Below are 14902 nucleotides of genomic sequence, written 5' to 3'. Positions count from 1 at the left end.
GTCCCCAACCTGAAATTCTAGCTCTCTTTGGCGCTTATCCGCATAGCTTTTCTGCCTATCTTGGGCTTATTTCATCTTTAATTTCAGAATTTTAATCTTCTCAGTCGTTTCGTCCACGAAATCCCGACTGTAAACGCTCTGCTCCCCTACTTGTGTCAAACACAAGGACGTACGACAAGGTCTACCGTATAAAGCTTCGTACGGTGACATGCCTATACTCACATGGAAGCTATTGTTGTAGGCAAATTTTTCTAGTGGTAAATGCCTTACCCAATTATCTCCCCAATCCAGTACACTTGCTCGCAAAAGATCCTCAAGTGTCTGTATGGTTCGTTTGGACTGTCCGTCCGTTTGCAGATGGTTGGTCGTACTCATGTCCATTCGCGTCCCAAAACGCTTTTGTAGGGCCTTCCACAGCCCTGAGGTAAATTTAGAGTCTCGATCTGATACTATGCTCGCTGGAACACCATGCAGCCTTACTATCTCTTGTACGTACACCTCGGCCAATTTCTCGGTCTTATCCTTCTTATTGATGGCCAATAAATGTGCCGATTAGGTTAATCGATCCACGACTACCCATATAGCGTCCTTTTTATCACACATCGGCAAGCTTGTGACAAATCCATGGTTATCATGTCCCATTTCCATTCGGGTATTGGTAGGCTGCAACCCACTTGGCCACGTCCTTCTTCATGCCCGTCCTGTGATAATATCGTTTTAGGTCCTGGTACATTTTGGTGGATCCAGGGTGGATAGCCAATTGGTACTGGTGCACTTCCCTAAGGATTTCGGTACGCAAATCATGGTCCATCGGAACGCACACTCGTCCTTTAACCAGAATGGTACCATTGTTCGAGGTTTCATACTCGGTTCCGTCCACCTTGGACAACCGTATCAGATCCGTATCCTTTTCTTGAGCAATTCGTACCCTAGTCAACAAATCTGCTTAGTCTGCGGCCCCAAGGCCTAGCGGTTTTGACTGTTCTGTCAACACATTCAACCGCAAGGTTATGATCATACCAACCAGGTTCTCCGCATCTCTCTCGGCATTGATAGTCGACCTTCTTCTACTTAAGGGGTCCGCCACCAGATTGGCCTTATCCGGATGGTAACTGATTTCCAAGTCATAGTCCGCAACTAGTTCCATCCATCTTCGCTGTCGTAGGTTCAGTTCTGACTGAGTAAAGATGTACTGCAAGCTCTTGTGGTCCGTGTATATCTGCACTTTTCCACCGTACAAGTAGGACCTCCAAATTTTTAGCACAAACACTACGGCCGTCATTTCCAAGTCATGGGTTGGATAATTCTTTTCATGCTTCCTCAGCTGCCTAGAGGCATAAGCGATCACTCTTCCGTTCTGCATTAATACGCACCCTAACCCTCGACCAGACGCGTCCGTGTAAATAACATACGGCTCATCCGGTTCCGATAGTGCTAAAACTGGTGTACTAGTAAGCATGTCCTTGAGAAACTCTGCTCACAATCAGCTGTCCATGCATATGGTACATTCTTTCCCGTTAGCTGGGTCAGCGGCTGTGCCATACTCGCAAAACCTTTGAAAAATCGTCGGTAGTACCCGACCAGTCCTAGGAAGCTTCTTATATCCAAGGCGTTCCGCGGTCTAGGCCATTCTGCTATGGACCGAATCTTCTCCTGGTCCACGGACACTCCCTTGTCCGATACTACATGTCCTAAGAAACCGATCTCTCTTTTCCAAAAACTGCACTTACTAAGTTTGGCGGATAGTTTCTGTTCTTTTAATCTTTCTAACACTTTCCTCAAATGTGCGGCATGCTCTTCCTCACTCTTTGAATAGACTAAGATGTCGTCTATGAATACAATCATGAAATCGTCCAAATACTCTCGAAACACATTGTTCATAAGCTTCATGAATGCTGCGGGGGCGTTAGTTAACCCAAACGGCATAACCACAAATTCATAATGGTCGTACCTTGTCCTAAAGGCTGTCTTCCGAATGTCTGATTCTTCTATCGGGATTTGGTGATATCCTGAAGCCAAATCAATCTTTGAGAAATATGTGGCTCCCCGGAGTTGATCTAGCAACTCATCAATCCTCGGCAAAGGGTATCGATTCTTCACCGTCACTTTATTCAGTCCACGATAGTCGATGCAAAGTCTGAAGGTTCCGTCCTTCTTCTTCACAAAGAGTACTGGTGTATCCCATGGTGAACTACTCGGCCTAACAAACCCTTTCTCCATTAATTCACCCAACTGTTTCTTCAATTCGGCCATCTTCGTCGGTGCCATACGGTACGGAGCCCTTGATATTGGAGCAGTCATCCCGTCTCACTAGGCTCAGCTCAATAATCTCAATCCGACACAGGGTATATTACAATCAAGTCACGCAAGTCAAACAATTCACGTAGGTTAGTTGTCTAAGTCATTTAGACCAACCACCATTCATATTGCAATAGAACACATTAACCATTAACTTAGACAAGCAACTAACAAGATTAAATAAACCACGGGTCAAGAGAATCAACCATGGAACTCGGCCACAGTCACGCACTCACCTTCGGTTTCAACCTACGGTGCTAATCTCTCGATTTCTATGCCCAATTCCGATCCCCGCCTCTACACGGACAGATCTACATCGTTAACCACCGATGTATAACCCATGAACTATCGACGGATCAAGGCGGAAGAAGACTTACCGTTTTTGTCTCGATCTAGACTTAGGTAATTCTCGGTCAAGCTCTATGGAAACTCTTCTCTCTCTCTTGCGGCGGCTAAGAGGTCTTATGCGAATTCTAGAGAACTCTCTAAGGGTTTCTATCCTTTATATAGGGTCGACTAAACCGCCTCGAGTTACCTCAAAACGATAAGCCTGATCGCTCCCTAACTTCCCATATTTTTCGCATCTATCCTTATCCGATCAACTTTGCCTTTTCCACGAGTTTCCATTTCTCTTGGGTTTCCTTTCCCATGAGTCGGCTTAAATCTTCGCAAGATTTCCGAGTTCCCGGGCCACCCATCGGCCCATAGTCTAACCGATCCATCCTTGTCCATCGGCCCGATCCATCGTTCACCGATGCGACCATTTCCGGATAGTCTACTTCACTATCACTCTCACTATCACTATCACTAGGATTTTCACTCCCACTATCACTAGGACTTGGACTTTCACTGCCATTTTCATCCAGAAACTTACATGCTTGCATCATCTACAATATAAGGTCTAGGATTCCTTTTCTTCAGTTCAAACATCTGTTCACTACTTCGGTAGTCTCGAACTCTCCATTTCCATCTGGAACCATTGGCTATCGAATCACGGCCGTTGTCTTTTACGGATCCTGATTCGTCTTGTTCTCGTTCCGAGGTTTGTACCAAGTACGTCTTGATTCTTCCGAATACGTCTTGATCCTTCCGGATACGTCCTGATCCTTCCGGATACGTCCTCATACCTTTCCATTTACCGTGTATGTACCATCTCATGTACCGCCGGTACGAGGGAAACGGGTCGTTACACCTATCCCTTTTGCATGTAGAGTTAGATATCCTTATTTGGGCTATGGAGTGCTTACTAGCGTTGAACATGGATAAAGCTTTTTTTACTACGGATTGTTCAGACCTCCTAAAGATGACGTCTAATATCGAGGATTGGTGACCTTTTCATCAGAATTGAAGGATTTTACTCATTTCAGAGATATATTTGCTAATTTTAGTATTAGATATATTCCTCGAGAGGATAATATCCATGCTGATAAACTTGTGAAATGTTCAAGAGCACGAAGTTTCTGTTTTTCCCATATAAGCTCGTCGGTACGTAACTAGCTCTCTCTCAAAAAGAGTCATCTTCGATAACTTAATATATGGGGTTTGATTGTCAAAAATAATAATAATAATAATGTGTTCTTATATATTAGTTAATTTATAAAAAAAAATTGCCCATTTTCTTAGCATGAACTATTTATAACAGATTTATTTACTAATTTCTTCCTTTTTAAAACAATATACAGTAGCCAACTCAGACCAACTCACACCATAGAAATACTGTAAACTAATAATTGTATAATTAAAAGTCTACGATTTACACTATCAATACCGTGACTTAATAATTGTATAAAATTAATACTGACATGCTAAGCATTAATACCAACATGCTAAGCATTACGTACTACCGACATGCTAAGCATGCTAAAATCAGATTAATCAAATTATTAAATTATAAAATTAATAGCAAAATGCCAAGCATTATAAATTAATAAATAGGATTGTTCCCGTGGTGCATGAAATAATATTTTGCATATTTTTATATATAATAGTAAAATTTGTTGTTTTTAATATTAAAGTTATATATAGTTTTATTGTCTTTGCAAACAATTACAGTATTAGTTATTAAATAAATAAGTGTTGAATTTGAAAAGTTATAAGTATGTATATTTTATTAATAATAACTGAATAAGTAATTTTATTCATTTTAATACTATTTAAATTCGATTTTAAATAATTTTTGTTTTAAGTTATAGTTTCAGATAAAATGATTAGAATTTTGATGAATATTAGGATATTTATTAATTACTATATTTTTTATTAATAATAACAATTACAAATATTAGGATATCAATAAATAATCATATATAGAAAAACTACTAATTAATGAGGATCCGAATCAAGAATTGGGTTATATATTTCAATTTTGATTCAACCCGTAAAGATAATACAAAAATGTACATTAAAAGATAGGTTGGTGTCAGTTATACAAATTGTTAATCTGATTTCTCAGATTAGTTTCCTCAACCATAGACGTACTATTAGTGTGTATATATATATAAAATGATATATATTTAATATAAATCTGATTATATGGTCTGAGTTGGCTAGTGTAGTATAGTTTTTTTAAAACAAATATTATTTCATTATCTTATCATATTTTATTAAATATTACACTAGCCAACTTCTATAGAGGTATATATTAATTTAAGAGCAACTTTGGTAGATAACCATAGATCCAAAAAAAATTGAGAAAATAACTATAAATCAATTTTTTTAGTAAATGACTCTTTTTATGGTGGGGTAGGGGTAGAGTAGTTACCAAATTAACCTTATAATTTACAAGTTTTACAAAATCTGAAAATTCAATAGGAGATATAATTTGTGACTGAAAAAGTGGAGAGAAATAATGCTACAATAAGTCATAGTGAGTACCAAAAGTAAAGCTGAGGTTATAGTTGGAAGAGATGGTGTTTGTCATTGTTACGGAGGTGCCTATGGTGGTGATTGAAAGTAATTACAGAGGTGGTGATAGGGTTATTTTAAAAAATAGTATGAATCTTGTTAAAATTGCATGTAATTATCATACAAATAGCATGTGATATTACAAAATAGCATTCTTGGTTTGAGTAAATAGAAAAATCATGCGATATTATCATTTGTTGGAATATATCATGTCATTTATATAAAAAACACAATGAATTACAATAGTTTTCTAAAAAAAACATGATAGATAAACACAGATACATGTAAAAATATTAAAACACATAGTTACTCTAAAAAAGTTTGCCCCGATGTTGGAGGAGATAGAGAGAATGAGAAAAATAGAGCAGTGGGGAAAAGAGAAAACGAGGTGATAGTAATGATATAGGAGATGGTGGTCGTTACGGAGGTAACGGTGATGAATTCGGTGGATAAAAGCTGATGGAAAAGACGGTAGTTGTTACGGAGATGATAGTGATGAACTCGGCGGAGTGGATTTATGTTGGTGTTGGTGAATTTTGTGATGAAGTTTTCGATTGAGAAAAAAAAAATGAGAGATGTTTCTGTAATTTGACGAGAAAGAAAAAAGAATGAAGCGAATAAAAATAAATGAAGGGAAAAAAAAGAGAGAAGGATAAATAAATACTTTGAGAGGCATATCCGACACAAACACATACACCATAGTTATTTTCTTCATTATTTTCAATTGGATAGTTATCTAGTATATAAACTCTTAATTTAATAATTTATAGTAATTCTTAACTTAAAGGGTTTGCAAGCAAAAACCCTTGGTGGGTGCTAGTAGTATGGTACCATTTGCTCTCGAGAACTCCGTATATATATATATATATATTTTGTTAATTGCTAGTTAATATTTTTAATGCTAATTGGAGTTAGCTAATCTTATTATATAAAGCAAGAATTAGTCATATAACATTCAATAAAAACCAAGGCTAGAAAATCCTAAAAATTAGATTAATAAGGAATAAAGGGAGTATAGCTATTAAATAATACCATGAGTATTCTTCGTAGATAACCTTTTCAAATAATACATGATACGTTAATATAATTTTGACTAAAAAACATGCCAGTATTCGTAGTAGATAACCTTTTTAATAATACATGATACGTTAATCTATATTTTGACTATAAATAATAGGTCAGTATTTTTAAAATAATGTACAATATAGTTCTTGAAAAAAAATAACATGTAAATATTCCTCGTAAATAATATTTTTAATATAATACATGAGAATTTGTTAGTAATGCATTTTTGTAATTATCTCTATTCAAAAATATATTTTTTCATTTTTGTCCTTTTTTATTTTAATGACCATCCATAACAAACACAGCCACATGATCAAGATCACAAACACAAAAACCATCACATCAGCAAGCACAAGCACAAATATCGAATTAGGAATTTCAATTTAGAAACTCACTTGAAGCAACAACGTCGAGGGGAGAAACTGAAAAACAAAAAAACAAGACCGATTTTTTGACAGTCATTGTTGCATCAACAAAGCGGTTGTAAAATAAAAGAAAATAGGAAGAAAATATCGTATTAACCGAGTGTCTACAGTAGTATTCTCACTAGAAATGTCTTGTTGTAACACCCGCGAACTAAAAGTATGTTTTGGGGTAGGTATCGATCGACAATTGGAGATATCGGTTGTAATACACACGAACCAAAAAAATATGTTTTGGGGTGGATGTCAATCGATACCACTTTGGTGTCGGTCGACACCAACAATTCTTAGACGGGCCGACTTGAGTTAAAACGCTCGTATTCTTTTGTTTTGTGTTTTCCATTGTTTTAGCATAAGTTATATATTTGTAAACTTATCAATGTTGCTTTACATCTATTGAGGTTATAGTTGTAACTAGCCAATACAGGCTTCTCCTTTCTCTCCGATAAATACTTGTAGATCACTAACCTAACAAATCACTCAAACTACAAACCTGTAATATATTGGTCAAAGAAGGTTAAGGTTTTTCTCCTCTAGTCTGATCCAATTTCTGGTAATTCTCTCTCTCTAGCTCGATTTGATATGTTAGGCACATCCTTGCTTTTAAATATTGCATATATATATATATATATAATGAAATCAAATTTTTACAGTTTTTTACACCTACAACTATAGAAGTAAATAATTGTTTTATTACTTTTTTTTTTTTTTGCTGTTCGATTTTTCTAATTATTATCAAAATTTCATTTTTTCTTATGAGTTTTTACAGGTAACTGTATTTTTCTCTGTACTGAATATTTTATATGTGACTCCTAATTTTTTTTTTAATTGAGAAATCAAAATTGGTATTTTTATCGAGAATGATGTATGAATATTAAATTAAATATATAAATAGTTTTACAAAATTATTTTTCATCTAATCAAGGAAATTATATTTTGAAAACATTATATTATATCTACATAATCCGTTCTTTTTTTTTGTAAACTTGTGAATTACATAATCCGTACTTATGCATGACTTACTCAGGTTGATTAATTATAATGCATTAAAACAAAAACTTTAAAATAAAATCATTCTTGCAAAAAAAAATGATTAGAACAAGAAAAAAAACCTATATTAACTAACACTTAATTTTTATTATTATTTTGGTAAACGGGGGTGGTTGTTAACGTCTCTGATTTTGGAAGCTCGGTGTATGCAAAATCTGTGCTCTATCTACCTTTTCTTGATATTCTTTTTTCTTTTCAGTAATATCATCCATGGCATTATCCGAAGAAACGATGTCGAAATGCTCAGAAGACATGACTGCTTACGAATCAGCTTGGGAAGACCACCCAGAGCTCAAATCCTTTTATTCTTCGCTTGAGCAGCCAACCATCACAGTGATAAACTCGCTTACTGCTGGAGCTGAGACTGGGTTTTTTTCCCAACACGCAGTACGCATGGAGGTCTCCAAGAACCTATTTGAAGTTAGGCTAGATGTGAAAGATTTCACTCTTCAAAGCGACAACATAGCTCTTAAAAGTATGGTTAAATCCTATTTTAGAAATATCGAGATGATTTTCGAGATTTTCGATAATGTAATGGATCGCGTGGAGAAAGCAGAAATGGGCCAACTTTTCCTCCTAGAGGCCGCGGCTCAGTTTGACAAAGAGTCGGAAGAAAACGATTTTGGTGGGAAAAGGAAGAGGTATTTAAACACCTTGAAGGAGCTCAAGTACTTTAAAGCCATGGGAGATCCTTTTGATGGCCTAGTGCTCACGCCTCAGTCAGAGTTCCGACCGGTCCAGGATGTTCAGAAGCTCCTTCTGGAAGAATCGCTCCCCAGCGTATCTGAATTAGTCCACCAGCTACAAAAAAGGATCTCGTCTCTTATGCAAAATGTGGATGAGGCTATTAAGGATGAGGAGGACATGAAAACTGCCCTCAACTCAATCAGCGAGAAAGTAACTAAATTAACAGAGACAATCAAGGAGGTTGGTGATATTGTGGCTGATCGTAGCAAACTTATCCTTGAGGCGAAATTTAACTTTCTCAAACAGATCGACGATTTGTTCAACGAAAGGATCATCGCAAGGATCAACGGTTCTGGTTAAACGTTATGAATGTTTGTTATTCAAGAGTCAACTTCCATATTTTCTATGTTTTAATAATTAGTATGAGGGTTTACATCCCATCGTACCTTTTTATAACATTGACCATCCGAGAGGATTGGTTGATATGTACCTCTATCCCCTATGTATTTTATAATTAATCCTTGAAATAAAAGTTTGTTGCTTTGCTTTTACATTCATCTTCACAAATTAAACGATCAAAACTTTACTTTCCATATAAACCAAGTTTTAATTGCTAGAGATTCACGAGGTGATCTGTAGATTCCATCCTCATTTTCTTCTCACTGTTTGATTGCGTAGATTAAGATATATACTTTCTCTATAATTACATTAACCTAGAGGCTCCTTCACCTCTCTTGTATATATTATATGGCCGTACAAATACTTTGTCATAAATGGAAAAACATGTTCTTTCTTTTTGGCTGCAATCTTCTCATATTTCTCTTCTTTCAACCTATTGACACAATTCAATCATTTCTCGATGCTAACATGATCAATGTCAGTAAACTCAACTCCACCAACTACATCACTTTGATTCTTCAAGTCCATGCTCTGCTTGACAGATATGTTCTTTGTTGGCCACCTCCATGAAACTTCGACTATGCCAGCCCAGACCACAAAACAAACAACAATGAATCCGGCCTACACCAAATAGCGCCCACAAGACAAGCTCATACATATACAATGGTCTCTTGTATCCAACAAAAAATAACGTGGCCAACATGCTGAAAGAAATCATCCAACATTATTCCAATAACGAATAAACCAATAACGAATGTTCAACAATCCAACAATGTCGAGGAAGCAATAAACCAGCAACCTCACAACATTCTAGTGACTCAACTTTAGCAACCTAACATAAGCCACACATCATTCAATCGAGCCACTAAAACATCCACCTCTTCATTGCCTTGATTACACGATCACACTTTGTATTTACTTTCACCATAAACAACAATTGAGATGCTTGAGTATTATCGCAAATACTCAGTGAGGCAATCCTCCCATCTACTAGACTATACACACAAGAAATAAGACTTCAATGCATCAAACAACAAACACAATCAAACCACGAAGCAAACAAGACAAGTCAGCTGCAATCAAACTAGGAAGCAAACAAGACAAGTCAGCTGCCTGCTAAGAATGGTGTCGACCGACACAGACCTCCAATGTCGACCGAACACCGAAGTATCAACTCGTGTTAGGAAAATCATTGAAGGAAATTTCAAAGGAGTGTGGTATAGCTGGAAAAAGGTGCTGCAATGTTATAGAGATGGATGTTTTCAACGTTTAAGGTTTGATTTAGTTATATATAAACTATTTTTCAGAAATAAGTTTATATTTAATACATGTCTAATAATATATATATATATATATATATATATATATATATATGTTCTAGAAAAGGTTTGGATGGGATGCCTCGATTGAGCATCTAGTTAAAGCCAAATTTGATGCACTTCTTGCTGCTTGTCTCAAAAGCGAATGGTTAGTCTTGCAAAGTCCAAGGGAGAACAACCTAAGTGGATTCCGTCTGAACATTGGAAAATAATGGTAGATTATGGAAGCCTCCAAATGCCAAAGAAAAAAGAAAAAAAGCTCGTTCTTTGCAATTATTTAGTCGTGATGGTTTAAGTTCACATTTTCACAGAGCAAGATCACGTTCTTATGCAAAAGTGAAAGATGTTTTGGTATTTTGATTGACTTTGCAGGTCCAAGGGGTTGTATGGATATGGGAATTGGTTTACATGCCACACTAGCCGAAGCATTATTGCATAGAAAATGAAGACATAGAGTTGATTATTTAAGATGGAGACAGTTCTTGAGGGTGTTCGTCACTGAGGGCTAGTGCAAAATGAGGATATAGTTCTCTGGAAAGGTTTGAGGGATCATTTTAAGACAAAGTTCAACACAAAAGAGACATGGGAATGCACTAGGATTCAAGGACATTGGAAGTCGTGGTATAAGGGTGTCTGCTTCTCTCAAGCCACCCCTAAATACTCGTTCATAGTCTTGCTAGCAACACTCAGTCGGTTGACAACAGGAGATCGAATGCAGCACTGGAACACAAGAGTAGATACATCCTGTTCTCTCTATTCTGATTCCCAGGAAACGTGGAACCGTCTGTTCTTCACATGCTCATACTCGACGAAAATTTGGACAGGCCTCACCTCCAAGGTTCTAGCCACCAATTTCTCCACATATTGGGAGACTATACTGGCCCTCCTCACTGACAACTCTCTAGGGAAGCCTACACTGTTTTTGTTAAGATATGCTTTTCAGACCTCCGTACATTCTCTTTAGAAGGAGAGGAACAACCGCTGACATGGGGAATCTCCAGTGCTACTTGCAGTTTTCATCAAACGACTTGATAGACTAATACGGAACCGGCTGCTCTCTATTCAAGACAACGAAAACTATGCAGGATATATGCCTATGTGGCTAGCTTCGCGCTAAGGAGACCCTTGTCCCTCTATTAGCTGTTTTCTCGAATTATAGCTGGAATTAAAACTCAAATTTAGTATAAAAACTCTTAACTATAAGCTGCACTTGATGTAAAAAAAATTCGAATAAATTTTACATTTCATTAAAAAAGAAAGATGTTTTGGTAATATTTAAATTTTTGTATGTTTGGTAACGATTATGTTTTTTTGTTCAAAATTTTCATATTTTTTAAACTTTCTTTAATGTTTTGTTCACATGAAGCAAATAATGAAGACTCTTCCTTCATTGCTGTGATGAGAAAAACACACCAAAAATCCGATGAAACATATGTTGATGAAAGAGTGCAACTAATTGCTGAAAATTATGATGAACATCTTCTAGAACGCTTGGCACAAATGGAGTTATCTAATGGAGATGTTTTGACAATGGATTCCCTGACCATCGAGGAGAAAAATGACATCTATGTTAAAGTTGCTATCTACATAATATATATCTTTTGGTAGCTAGCTAATATATTTACTATTTTTTATAATTTCTATTATGTTTTATTTGATATACTTGTATGACTTTTGATTGTTAGGCATATGATGATGCGTGTGTTTATAAAAACCTAAAGACACTATTATCAAAATCTAGTATCTTATTTACATAATGCATATTTTGCTTTCACTTGAATCTTTTTTGTTTCTTGGAGCTTTGAAAAAGTTTTCCGAATAATTTATTATTAGCATACTTTGTGTTTTCTTTCGTAGATTGCTGCCGTAGTCTTGTTTTTTAAATATGTATCCAATAACGTAACCATATTTGTGACATTCATTATTAAGGTCGGGCCTGTTAAGAATCATTTAATGAAATATTATATACAAAAGAAGAGTTCTAAACTTTTTATATTATATATTTTACAAGACATAAGATTGATTGTAAAGCACGAAAATGTTTAATGGATTACGTAAGGTGAAAGATGAATCCTGTTTAATTACATTGAAGATTTGGTTAGTGACATATTGATAATATTGACGTGTCTCTGCTGGATCGTCTCTATGGGTCCGTTGGGTTAGTAACAACCTCATACGAGCTGATTCTTTCTGGTCGGTTAGTGATACGAGTGTGAGTGGCTCCTGGATGTGGAGGAAAATTTTGAAATATCGAAACTTAGCCAGAACCTTTCATAAAGTGGAGGTGAACTCCGGGCTTGATACTTCGTTCTGGTTCGATGTTTGGTGCCCTCTTGGGCAACTATTTGCTTTGTTTGGGGCTCGAGGATGTATTGATATGGGGATTCCAAAACAGAGTACAGTGGTCGAGGCTCTTACTCTCCATCGCAGGCGTCGGCATCGGACAGAGCTACTGAACCAGCTCGAGGATGAGCTGCACTCTCTCCGCCTCTCATTGCAGCCCCTAGGGTGTGATCGACCTCTTTGGCAACATAAGAATGGCTCTTACAAGTCTAAGTTCTCAACATCAGCTACCTGGCACTTGGTTCGACAACACCACCCTCCTTGTGCTTGGGCTACAGGGGTTTGATTCTCTCACTCAACTCCAAAATACTCCTTTGTCATTTAGCTTGCTTTTCATAATAGACTCTCGACGGGCGATAAACTAGTACAATGAAATGTTGATGCAAACGGTGACTGTGTTCTCTGCCATCAGGAAACACTGAATCATCTTTTCTTCTCTTGCTCCTACTCTTCTTAAGTTTGATCTGCCTTGACTAGTGTTGTACTAGGCATCAAGTACACCACGCTTTGGGATCAGTTGGCCACTCTGCTCCTTGACTCCTCCACCCCTCGGCTCCAACGTTTTATCCTCCGTTATGTCTTCCAATCTTCGCTACACTGCATTTGGCGGGAAAGGAATACTAGACGACATGGTGAAGCTCCAACTCCACCCTCCAGTCTCCTCCGTTTCATTGACAAGAATGTCTGTAATCGGCTGCTCACCTTGTTAACTGTTCCTGGCTATGAGAATGGTCTCCAGTTCTAGTTTCAAACCCACCCCATCTAATCTGTTTCTAATACTTTTTGCTTTACCTCTGTTTCTATCTTCATATAAAATGTTGTACAACAGTTTTTTTGGTGAATATAATTTAATATTCATAAAAAAAATACATAGTAAATACCATTTATTTACGTATCCATCACGTACAAATACCTATAAATACCAATTACTGATAATAGTTAGTTATCTAGTAGCTATATATCTATATATATAGGTATCAGATTTTTATAAGTGTTTTTATGTGATTAATACGTTCTATGATCACATCAATGTTTATCATTAAAGCATTAAGAAGTTCAATGTTAAAATGTTTTACTTCAGCATATGTATTAATTTCATTGTTTCCATAAAATGAAGTACTAATACGGAAACAGTACTGGTTATATATTGGTGAAGGTGAGGCAGTAGAAATAATGAAATCATATAGTTGCGGAAGCATGCAGTACTATATATTACAGGTCCAGAGAAAGGGTTTATGGACCTAGGCTTCTAAAACTGTCTTGTAACAATCATTGTTAAATTAACCATAGAAGAAGAGAAGAGGGTTCGTTATTTGTCGGTTTGGACCGCTTGGTGATGCATAAGTTTAAAGTATGTCAAGTCCTCTTGTTTTGTGTTACCAATTTACTTGTAATGAAACTATTATCTATAGTAGGTTTTGCCAATCGACGAAAGATCATGACACCAGACACCAGTTACAAAAAGTACCAATGATCATAACTCACATTGTTTTAACATTGTGAGTGTTGTTGGTTTATCAAAAGCTCTTCAAATTATTATTTTTTTTCTTTCATATATATCTTATATTTTGTAAAGGTAAGAAACAATATTTCATGTTCAAAAAACTATAGTTAGTTTCCAAAAGAAAATCATACTATTTTGAGCTAATTTTACCAATTAAATTCCTGTCAAATAATGTTGTCATACAAAACTACGTAGCAGTGAATAAAACTCTAGCTAAGAAATTAACAAATTGGAAAACGCTAAAAATTGAAATAGTTTGAAAGAATGTTCAAAATATATTAATCCAATAACACATTAATAACTTTTTAAAATATAAACGTCTAATTAGATTACACTAGATTTTAGATTTTAACATTTTCTAATGAATTTCTGTCGAATTTGTTCCATATCTACTTTAGAGTCTTACCCGGCTCATCATAAAACGTTTATGTCTGACCAACACATTCTCGACCCGAACCTGCGGTATTTATTGACAAATTTGTCAAAATTTCATACATATTCCCCGATCCGAAAACTTTGAAATGACGGTAGAAGAAAACAAAAACGTGTTGGTGTATCAACGCGTACGTATTTATAATACCAAATAATAGATAAAGATTTTGATAAGTGATTCGAGCGGCGAAAGAGTTCAAGAAAGGAAGCACCGCCCAACATCCACAATGATTAAAATTTGTTCTCGGTCCATAAATTAATTAATTGCTTATGAACGTTATGAAAGATAAAATATACAATAATATGGTTATAGAGAGTTGTCTTTATGAAACACAAAAATACAAATCAGAAGGAAGAAAAGTTGTTGTTAGGTCTTAGCATCATGAACAAACGTGTGGGTTGTCTCTGTCTCTTGTAAGAATCTGGCCAAGTCAATGTATATGATGACCGACCAACCAAATAACCTAATGTTATTGGCATTG

The 14902-nt window shown here is 36.0% G+C and overlaps 1 protein-coding gene across 1 annotated transcript; it reads left to right on the top strand.

Annotated features, from left to right (window-relative positions):
- On the top strand, window positions 7160-8919 carry LOC104780046 (UPF0496 protein At3g28270-like). The gene is made up of 2 exons (XM_010504503.2): window positions 7160-7239; window positions 7936-8919. The coding sequence occupies exon 2, from the start codon at window positions 7947-7949 to the stop codon at window positions 8781-8783; it is 837 nt and encodes a 278-aa protein (XP_010502805.1). The 5' UTR covers window positions 7160-7239; window positions 7936-7946; the 3' UTR covers window positions 8784-8919.

The sequence above is a fragment of the Camelina sativa genome, chromosome 4 (genome assembly GCF_000633955.1).
Source record: "Camelina sativa cultivar DH55 chromosome 4, Cs, whole genome shotgun sequence".
NCBI classification, from domain to species: Eukaryota; Viridiplantae; Streptophyta; class Magnoliopsida; order Brassicales; family Brassicaceae; genus Camelina; species Camelina sativa.
The sequence above is the reverse complement of the archived record's forward strand: the minus strand, read 5'-3'. Positions and strand labels throughout refer to the sequence as shown.

Coding starts and splice junctions, on each gene's coding strand:
- LOC104780046 (XM_010504503.2), top strand. CDS start 7,947: ATGGCATTATCCGAAGAAACGATGTCGAAATGCTCAGAAGACATGACT.